General features: G+C 41.8%; 2 protein-coding genes across 2 annotated transcripts in view; one reads left to right on the top strand and one right to left on the bottom strand.

Annotated features, from left to right (window-relative positions):
* Positions 1-4,227: 4,227 nt before the first annotated feature.
* rasl11b (RAS-like, family 11, member B) lies at positions 4,228-6,063 on the top strand. Its single transcript, XM_030772812.1, has 4 exons — positions 4,228-4,339; positions 4,503-4,559; positions 4,653-4,729; positions 5,554-6,063. Exons 1-4 carry the CDS (start codon positions 4,228-4,230, stop codon positions 6,061-6,063), a joined length of 756 nt encoding a protein of 251 aa, XP_030628672.1.
* A 2,966-nt stretch (positions 6,064-9,029) lies between these two features.
* scfd2 (sec1 family domain containing 2) overlaps positions 9,030-16,005 on the bottom strand; it is an 80,079-nt gene continuing 73,103 nt past the window's right edge. The window contains exons 7-9 of the mRNA XM_030771682.1: positions 13,443-13,577; positions 11,884-12,003; positions 9,030-9,164 (exon numbers count right to left, since the gene is read on the bottom strand). Of these exons, the coding sequence (XP_030627542.1) occupies positions 9,072-9,164; positions 11,884-12,003; positions 13,443-13,577 (348 nt within the window). The 3' untranslated portion in view covers positions 9,030-9,071. The remainder of the gene's footprint in view (positions 9,165-11,883; positions 12,004-13,442; positions 13,578-16,005) is intronic.

Below are 16,005 nucleotides of genomic sequence, written 5' to 3'. Positions count from 1 at the left end.
ACTCAGATACAAGTGAATGTACAATGAACAAACAGCTCAAAATGCTAATGAGTTTGGAGGTAATTTACATTCTGTGTTTGATCAGTAATGATGTGTCGCTCTGATGACAAAGGCAGTGGCTCTTTGTGTACCTTGACTAATAAACTGATGTTCTTTTCCCCTCTAAACACGCTGAACTTAAACGTAATGAAAACAGAGGTGACAATACCAGTGTTCTCTGCATCATAGCTGTATTCAGATCGTTTCAAACAATAACTGCATAAAGACTTGTATTTACTGGTGCTTTTTCAAACACACATTAAACAAAGAAAAAAAAACCTCAACCTCTAACTCAGTTGATTTGCATCACATCTTCACCAACTATGACCAATGAAAACACGCTTGAAATACACCCTCGACAATGACAATATAAACCCCACTGCAATAACAGTGCAACTCTCAAATGATAGGTAAATAAAAGATTGTCAGTCAAACTGTTTTTAGAGGTCTCCATAATTACAGTACCCGGGCTCAATTGTGTGCAATCTGACAGAGAAACTAACCAATAGATATGGTTTCCAAGGCAACAAAGAAAGCTACATTTCATTTCAATGGAGAATCTTGGTATAGAAGGCCATTTGTGAGGTTGTGCCTTAAAAATCAGCGTTTAAAGAATAAGGCAGGAGGTGTAACCATAGATAGATGAATGCAAGTGGGGAAAAAGAAAGCTTTAAACTCAGAGTTACAAATGCCTTAAATGAAAAGCAATATTTTCCTATCTCCATTTATAATATTATAGCTGGAGATAGGATAATATAATAAAATATTATAAATGGAGAGCTTTTGTTGCCCCCCCCCGCCCCTCCTTCTTTGTGCTACCTGTGGAGGTGTTTGCTCCTTCTCTGTATCTCAGTAACCTCCCCTCTCCTAATGTTGATTCTTCCTGAAAAGTGTCTGGTCTCTTTCTGATGCAGCCCCGTGTTCCACACCTCTGTCAATACACAACCACACATTTCTCAATGTTATATTATACGACTCAGGACAAACACACACAGAATTCATTACAGAGTATGACTAAGGTAAAACAAAGCGCAAGTACACAATAGAGCTCAGTGCACAGCACATAGCAATACAAGTACACAGGTTCATAGAATCATGCACACAACATTATCATTCATCCAGCTGAATTTGTTTCTAAAACAAAGATCAAGCTCATTCATCCGTGCAGCTAACTCTTGTGTCATGAAAACACGAGTTTGTTTAATTTATATAGTTCTAATTACTAAATTGCTTGTTAACTCCTTTTAGATCATCAGTCGCTTAAAGATGACTTTTGGATGGATTTTTTTTTAATCCATTTTGAGAAGCGTCATATTCAAATCAGGAGATACCGATCATGTAATCACTCAGAAAAAAAAGTGGATTGATCCTGCTGGATGTGTACTGAAGAACATGTCTGACTAATACATAAGTCACAGAGATTGCCTGTCCATTTCACACCAGGCTTTGCCAAACAACTAAGTGTCAATGCACTCGCAAACAGTAATGGGATGTGCACACAAGTACATGTTAAATGTGTATGCCCTCACACACCTACGCTCTTCTCACCTCTGACTGACACATTGACACATAGTTGTGCTTCTCCTGCACCTGGGGCTTTTGTTAGCAGATATAACGCTTACAATTACCGATTCTCCATTCGTGTTAACAGGAGTTCAGACACTAGTGTTAACCTGGTGCCTGGGAACCTATCATGATGAATTCATGGTGAGATAGTGGGGAGTTTGACCAATAAAAAATGACCCTTTCATTTTAACCAAGGAGATGGTGGGTATATGTGAAATTGTCTTTTTTTCTCTGTGGGATTTTCATGCTTGCTCCTCACTTCTCCTCCCCCTGACGACTCTACCGTTTCAATAATCTCAACCTCTCTCTTTCAGCACCACATCATAGTGCTCATAAGTTCATAAACTCCAGAATGTCTTGAGGTATTAAATTAATAAAAATGCTCAGGCTCCCTTGTGGCTCTGAGAAGAATAATGTATTTTATTTTTGACTATGAATGCGCAAGTCTGTGCGCGCGCGTGCACACACACACACACACACACACACACACACACACACATACACACACACAGAAATAATAATGTCTTATTTCCTGTTTTGTGCACGGACCAATGAGATTATTGAAGATGATTTTGTCAGTTTGTGCTCGCGTGCCCGTGTGTGTTGTGTGTGTGTGTGTGTGTGTGTGTGTGTGTGTGTGTGTGAGTGGATCAGGGTGGGAGTGGGGGAATAACAGCCAGTAGCTTGCAGAGACATGTCTGCTGACGAATCAACCCCATTAATTTCACATTTCAGCAGAACCCTTCTGTCATCGTGAGTCTTATCAAATATACATACCATGGAGCAATCACTGGGGGATGACTGCCAACATACCTGCCGAGGCAGACACATGAACACAGATGAAAGACACGGAGAGAGAAGGAGGGTGGGATGGGGGAGGACGAGAGAGAGAGAGAGACCGTGAGTGTAATGAAAAAGTGGGACAATGAGAGGGAGAGTGAATAAAAACAAGGTTACTGCAGGCCAGTGTTCTGAAACACACACACATGCAGGCACGCTTGCTCACACACACAAACACAGCCCAATCTGTGTTCAGAGCTTACCTGAGACAATAGAAAACAGCAGAGTGCTGTGCCATTACACACACAAATCACTCCCAAAGCAGGAGAACTGGAGAGGGTGACATAGACTTTTCATTGGAAAGAACACACACACACACACATATCATACACAAACAATCTCAGAAAAGTTATGAGCTCTCACACCTCCCCCCAGTTGTGAGACGAGAGCGTGTGCTAAAGGGCTGTCTAAATATTTAACTCCTCTGTTACTGATCTGTTCTTGTGGCCATACGTGGACTTTGAAGAGATGCTGTCTGTCTTCTAGGACGTCTGTTCAGTGGAAGCCACAGCGGGGGGGGGGGGGGGGGGGCAGCTCAGCAGTCATACACCCCCTTTCCACCTCCTGACATGGACATGTCTGAGCATGCCAACACAGACCAGACCACATAAACATCCTATCAGTGATGCTCTCCTGGCCATACAGAAAGTGTATGTGTTATAGTGTTTACACAATCGTCTGGTGACTTTTGTTATACAACAGTGCCCAAGCACATGTGTATGTGTGAATATATGGTAGACAGACAACACAAACCACTGAATCTATCTGTAGTCTCAGAGAGCATTAAGCTCTCTTACAATAAGCCACTATGCTTGATTGAATGCACTACACAAACGCTGTATGCTTTAACACACGGTGAGATAGTGTGTTACATAGAACACCACTGTAAATAAAATGTACGATACAAACACAAAACACCACTGTAAACAAAATGCATAAACAAAATGCATTAGAAGGAGATCCGTAAGAATCTTTGTCACTCAAAACGTTGTCGTATTCACATCATTAAAACTGACTTTCACTGGGCATTCCAGGTGCTTAACCGACAGTTGCTTCTGTTAACAGGATGATCAGTCCGAAATGACACGAGCTACCGAGTTCACAGTGTATGTGCGTACGTGCATTTGCGATAGTCTGCATTGAATTTTGATGAAAATATATGCGTCTGTAAGGTGTTGATAACAACATTCTCAAGAATCGAAACACTGACGCCTTTTGCAGACTGAGGTAACAGCCTACATCACCACTGTATTGTGGAGACCAAGGTCATTTTTGCTTCATTCATCGTTACAGACCTATCATAAAACAGGTATTTTTTCAAACGCAGGACCGTGGTTCCTCACGTTAATTTTTGATCAACAGTGAAATGAAAGATATCAACTCGCTTATAATTTACTCTCAAGTTTTAATTTTTATCACTATTAAGTCTGGTCTGAGAGAAGAAAGGGTGTTTTGTCAATTCACCAGGATGGACCCACCTGTTGTGTTCGATCTCTCCCTATGCTCTGTACTCCTAGACAAATTCACGTGAAAGAGGGGGCGGGGAGCTGAGCAAGTTGGGTGCTGGTAGAAGCCAATCAGCAACGAGTACTTGTATGCTCGCTATAAATTCAGCCGAGCAAGTCAGTTGTTCAGCATTTATTGTGTGAGAGAGAATTGAGAGCGTTGTGTTAATATCAATGAGGAAAATATTTTGGGGTTCAGTTTATCTTTGATTTTTACTAATTGTGTGGATATTTCCTGTCATTTTACGGACACATTGGACGTGTAAAGTTTGTGAAAATGCGTCTGATTCATAATATGTCCACTATCGCGGAGTACCCTACCCCGGAATGTCCATCCAACCGAGTCATTAAGATAGCAGTGATAGGTGGTAGCGGAGTTGGCAAGACTGGTAAGTTGACGTACCTTTATCTGTGCAATTCATGTATCTCTCGTATTAGAAGTAGACTACGATTAAATGCATTGCTTATGCTGAAAATGCATTGAAAATGAATGGCTTATCAGTGTAATAAGTTCGTTGCAGTTGACTGACTCTTGCTTTTCTTTCTTCTCAGCGCTGGTTGTTCGGTTTCTCACCAAACGGTTTATCGGAGATTACGAGCGGAACGTAGGTGAGAAAATGTATCCATAGTACGACACTCTCACACAACAACAGTTAAACGGTAATATTATGGTGTTAACCGCGGGTGACCCTCCACCAACAGGCAACTTGTACTCCAGAGAGGTCCAGGTTGACGGAGAACAAGTCGCTATTCAAGTTCAAGATACTCCGGGAGTTCATGTGAGTGTACTTTATACATTGCTTATCACCGTGTATACATTCATTACATTTGGAAGGCAAAAACAGAACAGCAATACTAGACGTTGATTGCTAGTGGATTGTGGTCAGATGTTTTGAGAGACTGCAAAAACACATTCATTGCTTCCGCCTGTCTGTCCTTTCATGCATGCGTTTTAAATTAAATTCGCCCTCTCCATCTTTGAAACGAGATGCTATCAGACATTATGCAATGAGTTCCGACGGGTATGTCTCGTAAACACCAGGCTTCAACTTTTTGAAATCGGCACAGACGCATCACCTTTGCTCACGGTGCTATATTCTATGAATTATCCAGACAGTTTCTAAAATTACAGCGACTTTAATTCAATTAAAGCCCACTTGGCTGGGAGTTTACTCAGGCTTTTTCTTTTTTTAGTTAAGCGGTTTCAGGGCCAAGATTTGAGTGCGAGTTTTCGTTTTCTGGGCAGTAGTCCAAAGCCGCAAAATGTCTTTTTTTCGTCCTGGGGTGAAAGAGCCCGTAAGTCTAGCCGGTTAATTTCCACATTTCGTGTGACTGGTATCTGAGGCATCGGTAAAAGATATTCACGTCTGCCTCCTGATCCAACTTAATATTTTTTTAGAAAATGGTCGGCAAGGTTAATTTGTCCAGTCACATACTAGTCCATAATGGACTAGATTTTGGGTGAAATTTCAGTCAGTCTCCTAGTTGTTTTGACTGTGGTTCTCAAGACATCTGTATATGTGTGTGTGTGTGTGTGTGCATAGTTTAAACCGTTATGATTTGCCAACTAACTAACGTTGCATTCTCTTCTCTGACTCCACAGGTTAATGCCAGTGGGCTTAACTGCACTGACCAAGTGACAAACTCTATTCAGTGGGCAGATGCCATAGTCATAGTATACTCTGTAACAGACCGTCGAAGCTTTGATTTGATTGGTCAGCTTCACCAAATGGTGGGTCGTGCTTATGCTGAAAGGTCAACAAATCCTCCAGTCATTCTGTTGGCCAATAAGGCAGACTTGCTCCATATCAGGCGTGTGGAGGCTCAGCAGGGTCCCTTGCTTGCCGCGGCATTGGGCTGCTCCTTCTATGAGGTGTCAGCAAGTGAAGACTACAGCCAGGTTCATGGTGCTTTCCACAGGCTATGTCGAGAGCTAGCCAAGCAGCAACCCCCTCCACTGCCCACCCAGTCCCCAGCAAACACGGCTTCCTCGGGACCAGAGAAGAGACGGTCTCCCCTCATACCCCGTCCGAAATCCCCCAACATGCAAGACCTAAAGAGACGCTTCAAACAGGCACTATCTGCCAAGGTCAGAACAGTTACCTCTGTGTGAAGACAGAGAAGATGGACATGGCCCAGATACAAGAGGAAAGAAGAAAGATGGAGAGAATGAGGTAAAAGAGGAATGGAGAGCATTCAAGCTGATGACTGATGAGTCACGGTTGAATCTTCTTCCTCTTTGGCTCCAGGCTCCAGTCATGACAGCAGCCAAGCCGACGTCGTCCAAATAGTGGCTGCTGAACTTTGACCTCAGTCCATGGTAACATGGTACCTGAAAGAACAGCCTGTGGCAGAGTTTGTGACCTCTGACTTGTAGCCTTTGACCTCCCCACTGCTGTTTAGTGTCCACCTGTAGTGGTGTCACTCAAACAAGTCATGGCAGTGAAAACTACTGGGAAATGTAGTCCTAAGCCTTAAACATGGCTGATTTAAAAAAAAAAAAAGACTAAGGAGAACTGATCAATGCTTGTGTGAGAAACCAACAAACAGCCACAATCACAAAGAGACACACACACACACGTACACACCAACCGTCTTCATGGCGTGCTGTCAAACAAACTGTCCATTTCTCTTGGCAACAGAGTGTGTGAAGGACACAGGGATGAGTATTTTTAGTGACAGTGAGAATATGTAAGATTGAGTTTTTGTCAAGGCTTACATCTCCTGTTTCATAAAAGAACTGAAAGCAGGCACTGTTTGCAAAAGAGAGGCTCTTGAAATGAAGGGCACAGACTGTGTGTGTCCTTGCACATTTCACTCTCTGCAGTACTATCCTTGTGTACATGGCCTAAGTCACAACCTTGATTATGTATCAAACTGTGTATTGTGACTCATCTGTACCTGGGATAAAAGGAAGATTTGTGTTTGTTGGGTGGAGAGGCTGAGTTTTTCTTTCCCTGCACTTTAAAAAAAAAAGCCAAAGGGCTAAAGCTTGATATTATTTATTTGTACCAATTTGATGTGCATAAATAAAAGCTGTTTTAATTGATATTCTTGATCCCAGATTGGTGTTTTATATGAAGGAACACAACACTGATCTCATAGCCATAAGGTATTCCCACCACATAACTGAAGACACAATGTATCACACTTACTGTAGTACACATGGTCTGAATTTTGCATATGTACCACCCACGGTATGCCTTTACATTTAGATGTAATCAAGCTATTAATTCCCTTTCACGTACTGATAATAAGGCTCCCACCTGGACTGTACTTTGGTGTGCTGTTGCCATTGTGAGCTTAATAGTACATTAGTAAAGAAGAACATGCACAAAACACAAGGCTACAGAGTGGAAAGTATGTGTCCATTAAAGTATCACTGTCGCATACTGAGCATTCAGGAGAATGTTCCACCTGCATGTGCAGCTCCAGTTCCTACGGCCAATGACAACAGTGAATTTGGAAAGAATAGTTTCGGAATCGTAAATTTTTGGAACTAAAACTCTGAATGTCTGACTATGTTTCTTAGTGTGCAACTGCACATGCATTGCATCCTGAGTCTCTTAAAAAAAAAAACCCTTGTTTAAAGGGAGAGGGAGAGGGAAGCTGGGGTGTTTGATCAAATGCTGTTCATCTCTGATATGCACAATACGTGGGAGAGAAACTTAGTCTTAAGTCCATTTTCACCATTTAAAAACCAAGACCACATCCTTGCCAACTGAAATTCAAGCCTTTTGGCACGGTTTATTTCTTTCTCAAATAGAAAGAAGAAAGCATACTGTACCGTGCATAAACATGGGCCAAGTGAAAAAAAAAAGACAATTTGATCAGATGAAACAAAAATACTGGCAAGCCCGTGCCATTCTTAATATGCATGGGTATACAGAGAACCAAAAGAATGATTCTGATGGAAAACAAAACCCGCTAGTTATCGAACTAAGCATCTCGAACAGTGGAAAACACAAACAAAATGATGGAATGTAGTTTAAGGTACATCTCAGAGCTGGCAAATTCAAGTGTCCTATTGAGCCTGGACACAAAAATGTCGGTAGCAACCATGCCATCAGTCACAGCAGGTCTCTGGATCTCTCCGAGACGCGTGTGTCATATAAAAACGTCCAAGAGGGAGAGAGGTTCTTCGGGACTCATATGAAACGTGAATCTTGTGTTTGTATCATGTCAACCACAGGATTATTAAAATGACATGTCAACCACAAGATTATTAAAATGACGCAGATTTCATATGAATTTGACACTTCAGGTTTTTTTTTTCTTGGGGGGGGGGGGGGGGGGGGGGGGGGGGCTTTTTTTGGTCTGGTTGCCCTAGATTTCCCTCAGCCTCACAGGCTATTAGATTGTTTTTTGGGTGTGGAAGTGCAGAGTCAGTGTCTCTGTTGGTCATATCAGACTCTACAAATGTCACAGTACCCTGGGAAAAAAGGCCAGTAGAGCCCCTATTGGCTGGTCAGTCTTTACCAGTCATCTCTGAAAGTGTAGCCAACCTCTTCAACAAGAGAACATGCTGACTGCTACTTTCCAGAGATTGGGGAAGAGAGAGAGAGAAAGAGAGAGAGAGAGAGAGAGAGAGAGAGAGAGAGAGAGAGAGAGAGAGAGAGAGAGATAACACTTAGCTGACAGTGTGATCTGTGAATTCTGCCCTTTTAGTCTGCCTACGGAACAGTGTGATGTGCATGAATGTGTGATGTGTGTTGTGTGTGTGTGTGTGTGTGTGTGTGTGTGTATTTCTAATGCTATAATGACATCTGCGAGATGGTTGAAGGTGCTAGTGTGAGATGTTGTGCATGCAGAGATTATACTATATGAAAAACAGTGATAAACATTCACTGCAAACAGACTGGAACACAATCTCTCTCTCTCTGTCTCTCCCAGAACAATCAACAAAATTCAGAATTCCCACACTGACAAATGATGAATGATTCTGTAATACTTATTTATTACACCTTAAGAATATCACAAAGATCAGTTTGAGGAATATGAACATAATTTGCTGAGAAGTCAGTTCTTACATAAAACATTTAAGTTTCTATTTAGAGTATGGAATGGGACTTCAGACCCTGGTGTTTCTTTTTAAGTTTTACTCCATTTGTGTGTGGTCCATCATATACCAATGTCAGGTGTGAGTCTCTCTGTGTTGAAGAGCAGGTGGGGGATGTCTTTAGGCCGCAGTAATCTGGTGGACAACACCATCACCTGGACAGAAAGAGGACAGAGGTCACACTACAGGTAAAATAAAGGGATTACGGTAAAATCACAGTAATCCCTAAGTGCTCTCTTGGGCTCAGTACTGCTGCTTTGCTCATAAAAGACAAGTTTACAGACAGAGCGTGCAAAGATGGTTCTTGATCTTCTAGTATGATTAGCCACTGAACACAAATGGACAGAACAAAAAGGCACTCAAAGGAGTACCCAGCCCTCAGACCTCTCTGGATTAGATGGGTCTGAAACTGAAACTTGTGTAGGCAACTAGTCTCCTGTGTGCCCACTGTAAATGCAGCGGTACTAGAAAAATGAGAAAATTTGGTTTAATGAGAGGGTGAAGGAAACAGTGACTGCAAAGGCAGTGATTAACTAGAGGACTGTGGTCATGAAATGATTGATTGATTCTGGTCAATGAGAACCTAGAACAAGCTATTCCACAGCAACATACAAAGCTACTCAGTCTGGAAACTATCCCCCCCCCCCCAAATTCTTAATTCTCCCCTCTCATGCTGGAAATCCACTCGCCTCACAATTGATTTGTCAGTGTTGACAACTCATTTGCCTGCTCACTAACTCATCATTCTGACAGCAAAGAGTGAGTAACCAGTCAAACAGAGTGTGTCAGTAGCTAACAGGAAGGAGTTGCTAGGCTAGTATGACGCTCAGAAATAACTTGCTCTGGATTTTTACTCGGTGTCTCCTATTATCCTGAATTTTGGTACTTAGCACATGTCATCTAAATGCTTTTTCACTCCAGTAATTCTTAAACACACCTCATTCATCTAATCAAAGCTCTGATGAAGATACAGTGAGGAGACTACAGTTGCTCTCATGTTTACCACCCATTTTCTACACTGAGGCTTCGCCATATTTACTTTTCCACAGATCAGAAAATCAAGATCTCAAGATCTCCTAAAACATGCTCCATCTGAGATAGCATAATGATGACACAAGCAGAGCTGAGACAGGTCACTGGTAGTCATCAGTCATACGTTGAGTTATGTGAGAAACCTTAGTAGATGGTCTTAGGAGTCCGGCAAAGACAACTGGTCACCACTTAACTCAAAAAACTCTGGAAGCTCTTCAAACAAAAGAAAAGAAAAGGCCAAGTCTTAATGGGTGTGTGAAAACAGCATTTCCTTTGAGGCTGTCCATGTTATCTTTAAAACATCTGACTCAAAACATCTGATCAAAAGACCCAAACATCTCAAGATAATGACTGACCCACCACGCCTCCTTTGGGATTTCCAGATGATGCTGAAAGCCATTGGAATGGCAAAAGAAGGCTGGAAAGTGAAAATTAAGTCATTGTTGGGTAAACAGACAGGAGCAGAGAGCCCCCCCCCCCCCCACACACACACACCACACACCACACACAGTTTTTTCTGCTTGTGGCCTCCCTAAACTCATGCAGAGTATGTAACAATAAACTGCTTCACTGGCACCAAAGTCAGTTTGGCTGTTTTTCCATCATTTAAAATGTACAAGGCAATGTTTAGATGATAAATCCAAAGGGCAGCCAAGACAAGACTGGAAGGTTTGCTGCTGAGCTTAAGAAACACATCAATGTTCTTTCTAGCTATTTCTCAGACTGTCACGTGTAATATTGGAAATGCTAACAGCGATACACTCTCTGCATGTCTCTGCAAAGCCAGCGCACTTCATTTTTTAAGAGTCCACACTAATGCCTGATGCTTCACTGTTATTAAATGACAAAGCTCCGATCCATCGGTTCTATGATAAGGACAAACTTAAAGTTCATTACAAGCTTTTCTTGTTTATTGTTTTAAAGATGTTTAATAATTAGGGAGGGTATTCACACCGGATAACCACTGTTTGCACACAGGTCTCATTCCCTGGGCTGAGGTTAAACCATGTGTAGGTTGCATTTTCAATGAGTCTCTTTCTGTTTTTTCCCCCCCTCAGCTTTTATCGCTTTAGATTTATTCATGACAGTGAGCTTTGATCCCCAGAATCCCTTTCATTCACCCTGAACCAAATGATATCTTTTGTTCAACATGAACAAAACTACTCATACACATACACACAAACACACACACATATACAGGCATACACACACACACACTTCATTATCTTAAATAATAGGTATGGATAAAGAAAACACAGACCTGTGATCTGTATTATAGAGAGAATGCTTTCTTGAATGTACTGGATTCATACAATAGTTTCCAGAGCAATTTGAGAAAGTAGGCCAGTCTGTCTGTCATTTGTTAGTGTCTATACTGGGATTGTGAAATAAAGAGGGTGTTATACGTAACATTTCACTCTATGTGTGATAAAGCCCTATATATAATTCTGTATTAAAAAGCTCACGGTCTTACTAAGTCAGCATTACAGTAGATATGGGAACAGTCTTTTGAACCCTTTCTCTTTGTCTCCATTGCACTCTTTACATGCAGTTCAAAGTAAACCTCCACCAGTGTTTGGATCAACTGTGCATAATTTTCAAAATCGCTTGAAAGTAAACTTGTGTAACTCACTGCATCCTCAAAGTACATGAATTTTAAAAAGTTAAATAAACGACTGTAAAGAATATAACAGTAAACTGCTCATGGAATTATGCATGTGCTTCAGAACAATATTTCATTAATTGCATATGAGTAGAGAGATAGAAATGCAACTTCTTCTTATTATACATACAGATTCAAACAGCTGCAGGACAACTATCCTGTCAAGCCCGGCCACTCACCTGTGTACCAGCTTTGTGTGTGGTTACAACTTCCCGGATAAGGCGGAGCTCAGAGGGTGTGACTCCGCCCACCACAAAGAGAAACAACAGGGGATGATCACTGGGGTGTGGTCGACTAACCTGAGAGAGAGGGAGAGAGAAAAAGTTTTAATTTGATCGTCTACACAGAAATGAACTAATATAGCATTAAAACACCCAGCGTGAAGAAACTGTGAAATGTTAGATAACAGCACATGGAACAAAACACAAGCTAATACAATATTAAGCCTTTTCTTTATTAAAAGCAAGTGTTAAAAGTGTTTGCTGTTGAACTGTTAAATTGTGCACCTGAAAAGTATTTAAAAAGTGGACAGAAACACAACTACAGATACAGTGTTTTATCAGTGTCTCTAAGAACTATGGAAAAGTTCCTCCGGTGCAAAAGCGCCTTCTGTCTCTCTTGCTCTCTGTCTAGATATATAATCAATACTCAGTTGGTAGGCTGGGGTAAGACTCAACATTTCCACATACACAGCTTGAGGCAATCTCTCTCTCTCTCTCTCACACACACACACACACAGGCACATACACCACACACATACACACACACGGGAGGAGATCAATACATAATCATTAACACACATGCATAAGAACCACTGCACATGGTGAACGCGAACGCACACGCACACGCACACGCATGCACACACAGATATATGCACTTATGGACTGAGACCTGCTGCTGATGTTGTGTGCGTGCAAGGCCAGGTGGACCTGCTGTGCCTGGTTGGACAGGCAGAGGCAGGGACAGCGTGTGACTGGCTGAGTGGTGGCGGTGAGGTACTGAATCAGAATCAGGCAATCAGAGAAGCAGATACAGAGGAGGGGCTTACTGCTAGACTGCACAGACATGTGCTTTAGTGGTGGGCATTACCAGGCGTGGATGAACATGTGTCCCAGAGAAACAAGAAAGGCAAGGAAAAGCAGAGGAAGAGAGACGGTGGTAAAAAGGAGAGAGACAGAGAGAGAGAGCGAGAGAGAGAGAGAGAGAGACAGAGAGAGAGAGCGAGAGAGAGAGAGGGACAGAGACATAGTGTGCATGTGCGTGGAAGTGCAGGATCGTGTGCGAAAGCGTGACATACTGGGGCGTGTCCTTATTTGTCTGATGAAGCAGGAAAAAAACCCAGCAAAAACAAAACAAAATGGTGGTGTGAATACGTCTTTGTGTGTGAGTGGAAGAGAGACTGAGGGAGTGATAGTGACGTGTTAATAAATGTGGGCAAATGTGTGACTAAGCTGAAAAGTACAGCATAGTCATGCGTGCATTGGCAATAGAACATGTCCATGGGAGAGTAAGTAGGAGAATGTGTTCAATATGTCAATGTGTGTGTGTGTGTATGCCACACAAATACACAAACATGCATGCATGACCACATGCATATGCACTTTTGAGCACATATGCATGCGCACACGCACATGCACACGCACACGCACACGCACACACAAACACAAACACAATGACCTAGGCTCTTTATAACCAAATATATAAAGATGTGAGCCACACAGTGTGTTGGTGTATATACCTTCATAAACATACTGAAGCCAGTCTTTAGCAGGTCCGTCAGCCCTGCTGATGTGTGCTCTATATCCGGACACTCAAGGCGATCTGGGCGGAAGATCTCTTCTAGAACCTGTTTGAGGAACGGACAGTACGTCGCCTGGGAAACACAAAAGACAGACATTACTATTGCGGTGTTGTTATAGTATAGTCACATGCATTCCTTTAGGATCTATAGACACTCATGGAGAACTAAAGGGGGCCACAAAAACAGTGAACTCATAACTGTGGGGTGCAACAATAATAGAGCAGGGGCTTCCATTGTCATTCTGTACTGTTCCTGTACTGGTATCAAGTGTCATCAACAACATGTGCAGCTCAAGAGATTTGGTATCATTAGTGAAAAGGGTTTTGTCTTGCCCTGAACACAGACTCTATTATATGACTCATACATACACACATGGAGTACCACATAAATGCATGCACAAACATATGACACTGGAATGTAGGGCATTAGCTGTGTTGATCACACAACCTGGTGTTAAATTGGTGAAAAACCAAGATTTATTAGAATGATTAATTAGAGAGAAAGAGGGGACACTTCTGTGAGTTGTAATTGATTTAATCTCAAAATAGGGAAAAACACTCACTTGGGCTAAATCTATACAGATGATAATATGAGGAGTGGCACAGAGAGACCATTTGTTTCTGAAAATAGTCCATCTGAACAGACGATACCACAGCTAAAGATAAAAACCCTGTTAGTGGAGATGGAAATGAGTTTGCAAGGCTATGATTCATGTATCAGATATAAAGAGGAGAAAAAGCAGCACTCAATCCATCTCTTAATGCGCTGCTTTTCTAAGGACTACATTATCACAGACAAAAATAGCTCTGTTATGGTGCTTGCCAAAAACACAAATTAAATGATACATGCAATTAATGTGTGTGATTATCTCTCTCTGTGTGTGTGTGTGTGTGTGTGTGTGTGTGTGTGTATTGTTATTTTGAGACTGTTAGCTGAACACTGAATTGAATGTGATTGTCTGTACCTCTGTGGTATAAAGCTGTCTTGATTTGTGTTTATTTTGTGATGTTTGAAGTTCATATGTAGTGAATGTGTTTGTGTGTATGTGTTGTGAATGTTGTGTAGTGTGTGAATGTGTGCAAAAGTGTTGTAATAGATGTAAATCACAAACTGTACAGTATTGCTCTTTTTATTAGTCAGTGTTCTTAGTCCTGGATTCGGCCTAACCTGAGTAACTCCACCTTGTTCATTTCCACATCAGATTACTGTAAACTCTCTCTGTCTCTCTCTCTCTCTCTCTCTCTCTCTCTCTCACACACACACACACACACACACATACACACACACACACCCACACACCTGTAATTTTCTGTATTGCGTGACACATTTTCTGTGAGTTGAACTTTACTGCTGTGTCAAAGCGCAGTAATGAAAAAAAAAAAAAGAAACATCAGCGATTACTGGAACCTCCCCCTAAAGCTGAAGGTTCTTCACCTGGACAGGGTAAGTCATGACATAGAAACATGCACATTCACACACACTCACACTTGCCCTGACACAGCCCCTGCCCTGACATTCACCCACTCTGCCTTACACGCACACCGTTTGCCTCTACTTGATTTAGACATGACTCACTCTCACATGCATCTATAGAGACAGGGAGAAAGCGAGAGAACTCTGGTCATGATGATTGACAGTGTCCGTCAATGCTCTCATAACATTCACCCACATACGACAGCCCAACCCTGTACTGCAATACAAAACTCCGCCTACTGTCAGACATGCCCATATAAGGGTAGGTATGAAGGGATTCTCGCGGTTATGTAAACAAATTCATGAATATTTAATCATGTTGAGCAATAAAATGCAATTCAATTAGTTCTGTATAATATAGGTCAGAAAAACAGACCTTTTGGAAAAACAATATTGTTCTTTCAACAACAGCCCACACAGATGTACACAAATTCACGTAAACATAGGCACCCACGTGCGCACACACACACCAATGACAAACACACAAAATGTTCCATTTGTTGTGTGTATTTGCCTAAAACCATTTTAGTATAAACATCCCTGTGTCATCTTTTACTCATCTAATGAGGTACAATTAAAACAAAAACACCCACAGTAATTTCATCATTTTCACAAATGTTAATGCAATATATAGCCTATAATTGCTTCCTACTCTAACGCAAAAAGCTGTTCATAAAAACAACAGCAGCACACCCCCGGCTCACTCACAAAACAATTGCACACCCACATTCAATGTGTACCTACACACCTTGTTATCATCAAATTGTTTGCGAGCTGTGATAATGTCAGCGAGATAAAGTTGAGTGGTAATTCACTTCCCGCTGCGACAACACGACCGAATTGTAGCATAACCAACGAACGGAGACTCAGAACTCAGGCCGACTCCTCACCAATGTATCTGTGGGCAGACCAGACGCAGCAGACTTTGAAGTAGTTGTAGCAAAAACATCTCGTCTTTGTCCAGATGGTCTGGATCACTGTCTGGGAACGCCCTTTTGGACCTCTGCAATCAAGCCAAAGACACATC

Source organism: Chanos chanos, chromosome 4 (assembly GCF_902362185.1).
Source record: "Chanos chanos chromosome 4, fChaCha1.1, whole genome shotgun sequence".
Taxonomy (NCBI): Eukaryota; Metazoa; Chordata; class Actinopteri; order Gonorynchiformes; family Chanidae; genus Chanos; species Chanos chanos.
This window is presented reverse-complemented; position numbering and strand designations above follow the sequence as displayed.